Genomic DNA, 14,551 nt, shown 5'->3' on the forward strand with positions numbered 1-14,551 from the left:
AGAAAAATCTGAATGTTATAAACCACTCTTATCAACCACATCTAATTGTTAGATAGTTCCAGAAAGCTGCCAAACATGCAATTGCTCTCAACTAATTGTCCAAATTCTTTTCCAAAACAGGCGTTTCTAAGCTAGATACTGTACAACTTAACTAAATACATTTCTCATGTCTTTATTAAATAAAATGTAATTTTAGCAGCTTCAGTTATTTCCTCATTCTTGGGTCTCTGACAATAAATAACACACAAGCAGAAAAAAAATAATTTATAAGACGTCTCAGCTTACTGCTAGGTTATTAGCAGGAACTTAGGGCTATAGTTCAGTTTCATTCACATAACCCTACCACTATTTCTGACTTTTTTTACCTTGATAATTTGTGGAGGCAGTGACCCTCAGTGATGTTTTGGTATAATTGCATATGAGACTGAAACTCCATTCTGTTCACTTCATGACATACAGGTGGCCCCTGTTTTCCGAACGTCCACTTTACGACACCTTGCTGTTACGAAAGACCTACATTAGTTAGCTGTTTTCGCTAACCGAAGGTGTTTTCATTGTTACGAGAAAAGGCAGCGTGTGAAAAAAGGCAGCGCACGCCCGAACAGCCAAGCTCCTCTCCTGGAACTGCATTCTAGCCGCCATTGCTTAAACACGTGCTTTATCTCGATTTATTTGTGCATCTGTTAGCAAGGTGAGTTCTAAAAGAGCTCGTAAGGGTGTTACACTTAGCATAAAACTAGACATAATTAAGCATTTCGATCGTGGTGAACAAAGTAAGGACATTGTCCGGGCATTGAACTTGCCTGCATCCACCATTCGCACTACCTATACGTAGAGAGAAAGAATTTTGAAAGCTGCCGATGTTACTGTTGGTTCTGCTCGTAGCAAAGTGGTCTCTCTTAGTCGGCATCCAATAATGCAGGGGTCCCCAACCTTTTTCACACCACGGACCCGTTTAATATTGACAATATTCTTGCGGACCGGCCAGCCGGGGGCGGGGGGGTGGGGAGGTGTTCAGGTAGGGTTATACTCACCTCAACATGTCTTTTACAGTTAAGGTTGCCAACCTTCTCACTCTCAAATAAGGGACAAAAGTAGCAGTCAAATACTGACGAAGGGTCCCGGCCCGAAACGTTGACTGTACCTCTTCCTATAGATGCTGCCTGGCCTGCTGCATTCACCAGCATTTTTTGTGTGTGTTGATGGGACACTTGGGTTTACCCCGAAAAGACTACCATGACCATGAAGCCTTGCGCGGGCACCTGTGTGCGCATGTGTGACGTGCGCATGTGCGTACGTGCCGATTTTTTTCTCCACAGATCAGTTTTGGCTTAATTTTTCCGACTACACTGCACATATATTATTTCTACTTTATATAGGCTGTGTATTTATCATATCATTAATGCTTTTACTATTATGTTAGAGTTATTTTAGATTTTATGTGTTATTTGGTATGATTTGGTACGTTGTTTTTTGGGTCTGGGAACGTTCAAAAATTTTTCCCATATAAATTAATGGTAATTGCTTCTTTGCTTTACACCATTTCAGCATGAAAGGTTTCATAGAAATGCTCTACCTCAGCGGGGGAAATATGGGACAAAGGCGGTCTTGTATGGGACAAACCAATTTAGGCCAATATACAGGATATCCCGGCAAATACAGGACAGTTGGCAACCCTATGTTCAAGTTCAACAGTGTGACAGGGAATGAGGAAAGGTGCAGCTGACTCATATCATTTCCTCACGGCCCGGTAGCACATGTCTTGCGGCCCGGTGGTTGGGGACCACTGCAATAATGGATAAAATGGAAAGTCTATTGCTTGAGTAGATTGATGGATGTACAAAGCGTGGTGTTCCGTTAAGTTTCTTATACTTAAGGAGAAATCAGTCAGTCTTTTTAATAAGCTGAAACAGAAAGCACTGGCCGATGGTGATGTAAGTGTTGCGAAAGTGGAATTTAAAGGTAGTCATGGGTGGTTTGGTCGGATTCTGAGGCGAGGGCAGCTTCATAGTTTAACGTTTATCGGAGAGAGTGCTTCAGCTGGTACTGAAGCTGCCAAAAAGTTCCCAGCAGAAGTGAAGAAAATAATTACAGAAGATGGTTATTCGTATAAGTGTTTAACTGTGACAAAACTGCAATTTATTGGAGTCTTCCCGATTCCGGTAAGTGAAACTACAGTGTACATACATTATCTCTATTTTATATAGGCTGTGTATTTTTATGTGTTATTTGGTATGATTTGGCAGCTTCATAGCTTAAAGGTTGCTAGAGAGAGTGTTTCTGCCCAGAGTGCTGCCGTGAGACTTTCGCTGCGCTAGACAGTGCTGCAGAAAAGTATTTCTACTTTATATAGGCTGTGTATTTATCATATCATTCCTACTTTTACTATACGTTACTGTTATTTTAGGTTTTACGTGTTATTTGGCATGATTTTGTAGGTTATTTTTTGGGTCTGGGAACGCTCACAAAAATTTTTCCCATATTAATAAATGGTAATTGCTTATTCACTTTACAACATTCCGGCTTATGAACCGTTTCATAGGAACGCTCTACCTTTGGATAGCGGGGGAAACCTGTATCCCAATTTATGTCAGGTCTCACCAATGTAGAGGAAGCCACATCGGGAGCACCGGACGCAATAGATGGCCCCAACAGATTTGCAGGTGAAGTGTTGCCTCACCTGGAAGGATTGTTTGGGGCCATGAATGGGGGTGGGGGAGGAGGTGTATAGGCAGGTGTAGGATTTTGCAGGGATTTATGGCAAGGAGCTTATGGTTCATCCAGGGCTTCTTGTTGGGAATTCATTTGATGTAGTTTACATACGTTTTAGTAAGATCATTGACAAGGTCCTGCATGACTGCTTGATCAGAAAAGTAAAAATCACACAGGATCCACAGGAAGTGGAAAGCTAGATACAATGGTAGAAAAGCAATTTTTAGTGACTAGAAAACTGTATGCATTGGGGTTCCACAGGGCTCAGTGCTATGTGCCTTGCTTTGTTGTGCTATATAGGGATGAAGCAGCAAGGATTGGAATGAAAACATCTCTTGGTGATTGAATCAAAGAAGATGTAGAGATCACAATGAAATATTATTTGTGAACATACTTGACAGACTGTATACCTGTCTTGCTCTAACCGGAGAAGATGAAGACAATGAGTAAACTCTTTATTAGCATCATTAGGAAGCTTGACCACTGCATGGGGAGGGAGTATGGGGTCAAATATCAGTCAAATGGTATAGAAGAGGGTGGGGTTTAATGAGTGGAATGGATGGAGTGATAATTGGTGTGATACATTGTGTGTATGCACACATTCATCTGTGGTAAAATGAAGGAGCAGTACTCTACTGATCTAAAGTTCACTTTGATACATCTTGTGAGATCATGAAATTTCTTCTGCACTGTTTTGCAGTAGGAATTTTCACGAGTAGTATAGACAACTATTGTCACCTCCTGCCAGTATCCTGAATGGTGATTGTGGCAGATCTCCATGAGAGGCTGTACTTATGACCGTGGATATTGCTTTCTTACTCTAACATCCAACAGTTGTTGACGTTTGAAATTTCTGAGGAATACACATGCACCTTTTTGTGGAAGCTAGTGATGCTCAATAGCAAACTGCATAAATGACCAATCAATTGAATCAATTGAAAAGTTTAATTTTGTTTGTGTATAGTAAATTGATTCAATTGGCCTTGGGAGTTGGGCACTTGGTGATGAGAGAGAATGATCACTAAGATTGTACATCAATCAGAAAGATAAATTATGAGCAGAGTGAGATGATTGTAATTGACAGTTAAAGTTGTAACTGATGAGTATAACTACAAAATTGGCTTTCCTCTTTAACTCCTGCTATGTGTGGTAATATCAATTGCTTTGCAATTGCGTGGTGCCAAATGATATTAAATCTGGGAAGGACGTTACTAAGAATGGGATCATTGCCAGCTCTCAGTTGGGCAGTTTTGTCACAACAGAGGCAAAGTCCAGTTCTGCATTATGGGGGCAAAAAATATACTAATGCTGACTAATGAGCATAATCAGTTTTTTAAAATGTTTTTTAAAATATAGCAACAAAAAATAACTATGATGTACATGATAAGATTAATGTAATGAAGGTTACTAATCAAAATCATTTAAAGAGCTGGGTTTCCTCAACAAGTACGCACAAAGGGCTCTTTGTTCAGAGTAACAGCCATAGGGCCTTCATTGGACTTCATTGTTACAGCAATTGCAAAAGAAATATCATGTGCAGTTGATTAGTAGAAATTGTGTCTCTCAATTTCATTAAAAACTTCTCAAGTTTGAAGTGTAATTACTTACATTCTTTCATCATGCCAATATCTTGGCACCGCTTCAGTCTACATGCTTGGCAGTGCCTTCTATTATCCTTTGTAATTGAACAACTGCCATTAAAGGGACAGGTAAAATGTGCCTTTTTCTTCATGCTTCTCCTACAAAGGGGTGGAGGGGAAACAGAAATAAAAATAAGCTTAATGATCAAGACTATACGTATATAATTACCATAAGGCCATACAACATAGGAGCAGAGTTAGGCCATTCGGCCCATCGTCTGCTTCACCGTCCCATCGTGGCTGATATTATCCTACTCAATCATATTCAAAGTTCAAAGTACATTTATTATCAAAGTATGTATCCCAGATACAACCTTGCGATTCGTCCCCTTGCAGGCAGCCACAAAGAAACACAACTGAATCCACAAAAAAATCCACACAACAAAGATGAGAAAGTCTGTAGATGCTGGGCATCCAGAGCAACACACACAAAACACAAAATACTCTACAGATGCTGGGGTCAAAGCAACACTCACAACATGCTGGAGGAACTCAGCAGGTCGGGCAGCATCCGTGGAAATGATCAGTCAACGTTTCGGGCCAGAGCCCTACATCAGGACTGAAGAGGGAAGGGGCAGAGGCCCTATAAAGGATGTAGGGGGAGGGTGGGAGGGAGAAGGCTGGTAGGTTCCAGGTGAAAAACCAGTAAGGGGAAAGATAAAGGGGTGGGGGAGGGGAAGCAGGGAGGTGATAGGCAGGAATGGTGAAGAAGGAATAGGGAAAACACAATGGGTAGTAGAAGGAGGTGGAACCATGAGGGAGGTGATAGGCAGCTGGGGGAGGGGGCAGAGTGACATAGGGATAGGGGAAGGGAGGGGGAGAGAATTACCGGAAGTTGGAGAATTCTATGTTCATACCAAGGGGCTGGAGATTACCTAGACGGTATATGAGGTGTTGCTCCTCCAACCTGAGTTTAGCCTCATCATGGCAGTAGAGGAGGCCATATCTGGACATATCTGAATGGGAATGGGAAGCAGAATTGAAGTGGGTGGCTACTGGGAGATCCTGTCTGTTGTGCCGGATGGAGCGGAGATGCTCGATGAAGTGGTCTCCCAATCTGCGTTGGGTTTCACCGATGTAGAGGAGGCCGCACCGGGAGCACCGGATGCAATAGATGACCCCAACAGACTCACAAGTGAAGTTTTGCCTCACCTGGAAGGACTGTTTGGGGCCCTGAATGGTGGCAAGGGAGGAGGTGTAGGGACAGGTATAGCACTTGCACTTACAGGGATAAGTGCCGGGTGGGAGATCCGTGGGGAGGGACGTGTGGATCAGGGAGTCGCGGAGGGACCGATCCCTGCGGAAAGCGGAGAGGGAAAGATGTGCTTAGTTGTGGGGTCCTGTTGAAGGTGGTGGAAATTGCAGAGGATAATGTGCTGGATCCGGAGGCTAGTGGGGTGGTAGGTGAGGACAAGAGGAACTCTATCCCTGTTGTGGTGGCAGGAGGATGGGGTGAGGGCCGAAGTGCGGGAAATGGAGGAGATGCGGGTGAGGGCATCATTGATGACAGCAGAAGGGAAACCATGATCCTTAAAGAAAGAGGACATTTGAGATGTCCTGGAATGGAAAACACACACAAAATGCTGGAGGAACTCAGCAGGTCAGGCGGCATCTATGGAAAAGAGTGAACAGTCGACGTTTCAGGCCAAGACCCTTCTTAAAGATTCAGAAGGAAGGGGGAAACATGCCAGAATAAAAAGGCGGGGTGAGAGGAAAGAGGCTAGCTGGAAGGTGATAGGTGAAGCCAGGTGGGTGGGAAAGGTCAAGGACTGGAGAAGAAAGAATCTGATAGGAGAGGAGAGTGGACAATAGGAGAAAGGGAAGTAATAGGCAGGTGAGAAGAAGTGAAAAGTTAGAGTGGGGAATAGAGCGGCGGGGGGGGGGGGGGGGAAGGAGAAACTTGTTCACCAGAAGGAGAAGTCAATATTCATGCCATCAGGTTGGAGGCTAACCAGACAGAATACGAGATGTTGCTCCTCCTCCCTGAGGGTGGCCTCATCTTGGCACAAGAGGAGGCCATAGATTGACACGTCGAAACAGGAATGGGAATTAAAAAGTTTGGCCACTGGAAATTCCCGCGGATGGTGGAGGGACTCTATCACTATTACAGCGGCGGGAAGATGGGATGAGCACAGATGTATGGGAAATAGAGCAGATGTGAGTGAGAGCAGCATCAGTTGTAGAGGGAGGGACAACAAAGACCATCCAACAGCCAATGTGTGAAAAAAAAGAGCAAATCATGCAAAATGTGTGAAAAAAAGAGCAAATCTGTGCAAATCATCTGAGGTCCTTTAACATCTGCCGGACGAAGCTGAGGATGTTCTACGAGTCTGTGGTGGCCAGTGCGATCATGTTTACTGTTGTGTGCTGGGGCAGCAGGCTGAGGGTAGCAGACACCAACAGAATCAACAAACTCATTCGTAAGGCCAGTGATGTTGTGGGGATGGAACTGGACTCTCTCACGGTGGTGTCTGAAAAGAGGATGCTGTCCAAGTTGCATGCCATCTTGGTCAATGTCTCCCATCCACTACATAATGTACTGGGTGGGCACAGGAGTACATTCAGCCAGAGACTCATTCCACTGAGATGCAACACAGAGCGTCATAGGAAGTCATTCCTGCCTGTGGTCATCAAACTTCACAACTCCTCCCTTGGAGGGTCAGACACCCTGAGTCAATAGGCTGGTCCTGGACTTACTTCCTGGCATAATTTACATATTACTATTTAACTATTTATGGTTTTATTACTATTTAATTATTTATGGTGCAACTGTAACGAAAACCAATTTCCCCCCGGATCAATAAAGTATTACTATGACTATGACTATGACTAAACAAAGAAAAAACAAACAAATAAGACACAACAGAACTGCAGAATCCCTGAACGTGAGTTCACAGTCATGGAACCAGGTTATGGCTGTAGCCAGTCCAGGAGCCTGATTGCTGCAGGCCACAGCCATCCTGCTTTCTCCCTGTAACCCTGTAAACAAGAACGTATCAACAACTGCCTTAAATATACCCCAATGACTTGGCTGCCACAACGTCTGTGGAAATGAATTCCACAGGTTCACATCTCTCTTGCTAAAGAAATTCCTCCTCATCTCTGTTCTAAAGGGATGTCCTATTCTGAGGCTGTGCCCTCTGGCCATAGACTCTCCCACTATAGGTGTCCTATTACAAAGGATAAACACAGTCCACTTTAATTTACTTTCTAAGAACTGTGACAACTATTTCACAGCCAACAAAAACAAAGTATGAGGTTAAACGCAAACAACAGAAATTCTGCAGATGCTGGAAATTCAAGCAACACACATCAAAGTTGCTGGTGAACGCAGCAGGCCAAGCAGCATCTGTAGGAAGAGGTGCAGTCGACGTTTCAGGCCGAGACCCTTCGTCAGGACTAACTGAAGGAAGAGTGAGTAAGGAATTTGAAAGTTGGAGGGGGAGGGGGAGATCCAAAATGATAGGAGAAGACAGGAGGGAGAGGGATAGATCCAAGAGCTGGACAGGTGATAGGCAAAAGGGGATACGAGAGGATCATGGGACAGGAGGTCCGGGAAGAAAGACAAGGGGGGGGGTGACCCAGAGGATGGGCAAGAGGTATATTCAGAGGGACAGAGGGAGAAAAAGGAGAGTGAGAGAAAGAATGTGTGCATAAAAATAAGTAACAGATGGGGTACGAGGGGGAGGTGGGGCCTAGCGGAAGTTAGAGAAGTCGATGTTCATGCCATCAGGTTGGAGGCTACCCAGACGGAATATGAAGTGTTGTTTCTCCAAAGTATGAGGTATCAGGAAGCATCATTGTTAAACAAGCTTGTATGCCATGAAACATCAGGCTGGAAGTAAACCTTCCCACAGACTTCCCAGTCTTAGCTGAGGCATCAAGGGGCAGAAGCAATACCACCAGATCTGTTAACACTAGTTCTCCTTGCTTGCTAAGAGAACGACCATTTTCACAAGGACCTGGAGGCCATTATTAAAAGTGCACCGAACTGGAAGATGCAGACACGAGGAAATCTGCAGATGCTGGAAATTCAAGCAAACACAAAAAATCCTGCCTGGCCTGCTGCGTTCACCAGCATTTTTTGTCTGAACTGGAAGATGTACAGTTTTACTGTTATGATCACTCAAATGAAAGAGTTCAAGAATATTTAGAAAATCATTACTTAACACTGCTCTACTTTAGCATCATGTAACAAATTATGATTTTTCCTCAGAGTACAGTTTTACTGTTATGATCACTCAAATGAAAGAGTTCAAGAATATTTAGAAAATCATTACTTAACACTGCTCTACTTTAGCATCATGTAACAAATTATGATTTTTCCTCAGAGTAAAATCCATTTTGCCCATTTTTAGATGGCACAAGTCACCTTGCTGTTCTCAATGCAATTTCTGTGTTGGTCAAGCAGAGGATGTCATGCAATGCTTCTTTTGGAAGATTAGCAGGAAACTTTGACCAGGTTGCCCCTCCTGGTCAGGAGAACAGTACAGAATTGCCAAGTCTTCACATCATTGCGCTGGAGGAGGATTCCTGCAAGGTAAACTCTCTTCTTAACTTTTTCCTCACCCAATGTACCCCTTCTATTGTGCTGACCCAGCCTCCAACAATTCCTCAATCCTTGGCTCTTTCTAAGACCCCTTTAGTTCTTACTTAGCCTGACTTAGCAATTCCGTTCTACACAGGTCCCGATCTCCAAAGTCTTATCCACTGGCCAATAACCCCTGAACCCTCATATTCGACCCTTGTCCAGCTCTCCAAACTACAGCATCATATTCCCCCACCTCCAATCCTCAGGACCCCATTGGTGGATCTGATCCTTGGCCCCAATTCTCTTGACAATCCTTGCATTCCTTCCACACTTCTCCAGCTCCAATTCGAGGTCCCGAATCCACTGTACAGATCTTTCCAGAGTCCCTCCTCACCACAACTAAACAGTCCAGCCTTTGCTCAGGACTATGTCCATTGGCACTCCCTCCACTGTGATTCCACCACAGATTTGGATGACACAATTTTGTTATCAAAATTTGCAACGGAAATTCACATTGGGGAGCCTATGAACAGAATGGTTGTTAATACCCTGCTGCAGTGTCAGTGTTTGGGCATACTAGAATTTGCAAGCATTTTTTTTTCTACTTTGGCTCCATCAATGCAACACTGAGGGCCCCAAAATGTGCAATGCAGCAGTCAGAGTGGGCTTCAAACTTTAAAGTTCTAAGACAAACAGCTGGGAACAGAAAACTATTGTCTTAGTTGTGAAATTTCTGTCAAGAAAAGAATTAAAATTGACATAAATTAACTGTAGACACCACCAGCTGGCGATGATTTAATCTAATAGCAGATTTGAATTCCTAGGAACATTCTAGCCCAGGAAATGAACACATCATTGCTAACAATTTCCAGTTGTTTTCCACACATTCAAAAGACCAATTGTGACATTTGTGAAAGAACACTAGGAATGCAACATCATCTTGTTGATTTCTTTTACTCAAATAAAAGCCAGAGGGATTGCATGGGAAGCTCCATCGCTTAAAGTTCTTTACAATTAGTATGAGTCACTGTTACTTCCAGGGTTGAGCCTGCAAGAAATAAAACTGCTATTTATGCATCTGACAGACATTGACAACTGGCTGCCTCCTGTCAGTAAAATAAACTGGTGCATCAACATATTAATCCTTTGTATACTCCTCACATGATCAACTTAATTTCACCTGCTACATATGGGTAAAGTAGGTTTGAGTGCAGTAACCAATAATGATGAATAATGCATGAAAATCTAGGCTAGGCCATATCAATCCCATTTTTGCCACAAATACTACCTCACAAATATTAACCTTTCTTTTCTATCTCTTCAAAATACAGCACTTCCAAGAGCAGTAGAATATGTGCCCTGGATTCAGAGAGTTGAGGATTTGAGACTATTTAGAGAATTAAGCATATAATTTAGGTCCACTCTTTAGCGCAGTGCATCATTCAGACATATGTGGCCTCAGTTTAACAATATTATACCCAAGAGTGGAATGGAATGGTCACAGATTGACTCTGGCATGCAAATCTCCAGAGCAAGTACCTTATCTCAGAGAATTCATTGGAGGGATTGAAGTACTTCTTGTGATGGAAATATTCAACAGACCGCATCATCTCATGCTGTTTCACCCATCTGGTTGGAGATTGGTATTGGCACCAGTGGCATAGAAAATGTATTTCTAATCTTTCTAACAAAGATGGGGTCTGTGAACCAATGAAAGGGAGAAAGAGCTAATGTCTGCATAATGAAAATAAATCAATCCTGCTGTTATATGGAAAAGTGCATGAGAAAGTGATCAAATGAATTTAACAGTGAAGAAGAATGTGAATGAATTCAGGACACAAGAGAGAAACACCAAGAGGACAAGAGAGTAGTATATCACAAAAGTTCAAGGTAAATTTATTATCGAAGTACATACATGTCACCATATGCAACCCTGAGATTCATTTTCTTGTGGGCATACTCAGTAAATCTATAGAATAGTAACTGTAACAAGATCAATGAAAGATCAGCCAGAGTGCCGAAGACAACAAACTGTGCAAATACAAAAAGAAAGAATAATAATAATGCTGAGAACATGAGATGAAGAGTCTTTCAAAGTGAGTTCATAGGTTGTGGGCATAGTTCAGTGACAGGGCAAGTGAAGTTAAGTGAAGTTATCCTCTTTGATTCAAGAGCTTGATGATTGAGGGGTAATAACTGTTCCTGACCCTGGTGGTGTGAGTCCTGAGGCTCCTGTACCTTCTTCCTGATGGCAGCAGTGATAAGAGAGCATGGCCTGGGTGGTGGGGGTCCCTGATGATAGATGCTGCTCATCTGCGACAACACGTTGTGAGATGTGACCAATGGTGGGGAGGGCTTTACCCGTGAGGGACTGGGCCATATCCACTACTTTTTGTAGGATTTTCTGTTCAAGGGCATTGATGTTTCCGTACCAGGCTGTGATGCAGCCTGTCAATACACTCCCCACCACACATCTATAGAATTTTGTCAAAGTTTTAGATATCATTCCGAATGTTTGCAAACTTCTAAGGAAGTAGTGGAGGCGCTGCCATGCTTCCTTTGTAATTGCACTAATGTGCTGAACCCAGGATAGGTCCTCGGAAATGATAACACTGAGGAGTTTAAAATGTACAGTACAATAGCGTATACAGAAGAGAGGAGGATGGGGAGGTTGAGACAGAAACAGAACATTAGAGATAATAAGGAATGGCAACACATACAAAATGCTGGAGGAACTCAGCAGGTCAAGCAGCATCTATGGAGGGAAGAGGCCAGGCCGGGGTCCTTCATTGGCCTAAAATATCGATGGTTTATTCCTTTCCATAGATGCTGCCTGACCTGCTGAGTTCCTCCAGTGTTTTGCGTGTGTTGCTTTGGATTTCCAGTATCTACTATAATAGAATGTCTTGTGTTTAGAATAAAGAAATGGGAAGGGTGCAAGGGAACAAAGAAAGAAAATAGCAGTATCAAGTATAAAGCTAAGCATTTTTAATAATATAAATGAAAGCAATATTAATTGGTATTGTTTATCCTTGAGGTTGGTTTTGGTTATATCATAGCTTCAAGTATCTGTTATTCTATGAGGTCAGAGGGAAAAGGCATACTAAAAGTTTTGCTGAATGATTTGGAATGCAAGGAGATGAGAAAATTTAGTAGCTTGGATCTTTGCCAGTATTTAATGTGCTGCAGCTCCTAAACAGTAACTATTTTCAGTTTGCTAATTATTGAGTGAGAAATTGTCATAACATGTGTCCAATCTTCAAGGAAGTTGAATGACATCCAGAAAAAAATGTCTTAAACATTGGCTGAACAGAGGCACAAGTAGCCCATATATAGTATCTTTAAACCTAAGCCAAGCACAATTATGATATACACTGTGACATGTTCAACATGTATTAAGAATGATCATAACAGCAAAGGAACAGGAGCAGCCCCTTAAGATTATTCTCCAATTCAATGAAATCATCACAGATCTACATCCTAACTCAAGCCATCTGCCCTGGCTCCTTATCCCTGCATATACTTGCTTTGCCAAAATCTAACTCAGATTTACAATTATTAACTGACCTAGTGTCTACTGCTTTCTGTGGGAAAGAAGATCACACATTTGCTACCCTGTGACTGAGCAAATGTTTCCTAGTTTCATGCCTGAATGGTCAGGCTCTAACTTTAAGATCCTTGACCTGGACTCTTCAAATGATGGAATGCATCTTTCCATCCACCCTATACTGTAAATTCCATTCAAAAGCTGTAACTCAAATCTCTCCTTAGCCTTCTACATTCCAGGGAATGTAAGACTAGATTATGTGATCTCTGGTAAGATTCTGGCAAATCTGTATTTACTTCTTTCCAAGGCCAATATATTATTTCTAGCATTCAGACTAAGAACCATATACAGTACTCCAGCATGTTTAAACCAAGCTCTAGTATGGTTGCACCACAGCCCACTCCCTTTACGTTCTAGTACCCTCAACATAAGATGAGCAAATACCATTTTGTGTTTTTTACTATAACCACTACGTTTTCGTCAGTTGTGTATATGGACAGCTAAGTTTCTTTGGAAGTCTATTAATCCTAACTTTTTACTATTTAAAAAAAATCTCAGATCTATCTGGTTTTTTGGGGGATAAAAATGGATGATTTTGTATATAACAGCACTGAAATCTACCTGCTAGAGTTTTGCAAAATCACTAAATTTCTCAATGTCTGTTTGTAAATCCAAGCTTACACCCATGTCACAGATTTCCATTTCACAGCAGCACTGAAGTGTTAACCTTGCAATTTATTCTGTCAGCTTTTTTGTGCAGAATAGGATACAGGAAGGGAAAATGAGTAAAGGGGAGAAGTAAGTTTAAACAATATAAAAGTGTGCAAACTCTGAGATACAGAGATTCTCTGGGTTGACTCTTACGTCTGCCTGAAATTGGAACCCACGTTAAAATGAATTGGGTCTGCTCCAGGAAGGAAGTATCTCCTCCCTATCAGCCTCACCACTGGCCCAACAACAATAAGGGGAAATGTAAAATGCCATAACAACTGCACATAGGAAACTTGATTTCTTTTTCCTAAAAGAATCACATATATTTACACAAACATGATAGAGATTTTCAACCACAATGACTTTCTTGTCTCTCCTTTCCATTTAATTCAATAATAGAAAGGGGTATTAATGCATGTAGCTGAACTTTGATGCTGTTTCTTCCCTTGGAACACCATCAGTAGAGAACATCATATGATTTTTATTTTCCTGTTAAGCTATTTATTTTTCTGTTATTTTGCTTATAATGGCAGGTAGAACTTCCATTTGAAAAAAACATATAAAATGCTGAAAATGCTCTCCTGATTGAATAGCATCTGTAGAAAGAGAAATAGAATCAAATTTCAAATTCCATGACCTTTTATCATTTTCTGTTCTGATAAGGGGACAGCAAACTAAAATGTTAATTCTGTTTCTCACACTACTGATGTTGTCAGAAAAAGAGAAATAAGAGCAGGAATTGCCCATTCAGCTCCTCAATACTGCTTGGTCAGTCAATATAATTATGGCTGATCTACCCAAGGCCTCAACTCAGCTCCTGTGCCCTCAATTTCCCAACCTTTCAAAAAATTATCCACCTTTTCTTAAAATACCTTCAATAATTTAGCCTCTATAAAGCCTGATGGCAGAGAGTTCTAGAGACAACCCACCCTATGCAAGAAGAAATTCCTAAGCACCCAAGTTCTAAATGACCACCACCTTGTGGAAGCACCTCATCAGGTTTTAAGGAGCCATCACAGGGTAAACGTTATGTTTCAATATGATCTTTCCTCATTCTTCTAAATTCCAAATAATACAGATTTAATTTCTTTAGCTGCTTGTGGTAGGATCATTCTCTCACACAGGAATTAGCCCATTCAATCTTATTTAGATTGCCTTCAATGCTAGTATATCCCTTTTTTTTTAAATAAGGGGACCAAAACTCCTAGATATGGCTTTACCAATATCCTGTTTAATTGTAACAATACATCCCTATTTCTAAAATCCAACTCTCTTGCAATAAAAAACAATTTTCCATTTGTCTTCAAAACCACTTGCAGTACTTGTTTGACAGCATCCATAGGAAGAAGCACAGTCGACGTTTTGGGCTGAGACCCTTCATCAGGACTAACTGAAAGAAGAGGTATTGGG

At 41.8% G+C, this 14,551-nt stretch overlaps 1 protein-coding gene across 8 annotated transcripts in view; it reads right to left on the minus strand.

Moving 5' to 3' along the window:
• LOC134340554 (vitamin D3 receptor-like) overlaps nt 1-14,551 on the minus strand; it is a 209,761-nt gene that overhangs the window by 85,862 nt on the left and 109,348 nt on the right. For all 8 annotated transcript variants that reach the window (XM_063037942.1, XM_063037943.1, XM_063037944.1 and 5 more), the window contains one exon: nt 4,321-4,451. In XM_063037942.1, coding sequence (XP_062894012.1) covers nt 4,321-4,451 — 131 coding nt within the window. The remainder of the gene's footprint in view (nt 1-4,320; nt 4,452-14,551) is intronic.

This window comes from Mobula hypostoma, chromosome X1 (genome assembly GCF_963921235.1).
Source record: "Mobula hypostoma chromosome X1, sMobHyp1.1, whole genome shotgun sequence".
NCBI lineage: Eukaryota > Metazoa > Chordata > Chondrichthyes > Myliobatiformes > Myliobatidae > Mobula > Mobula hypostoma.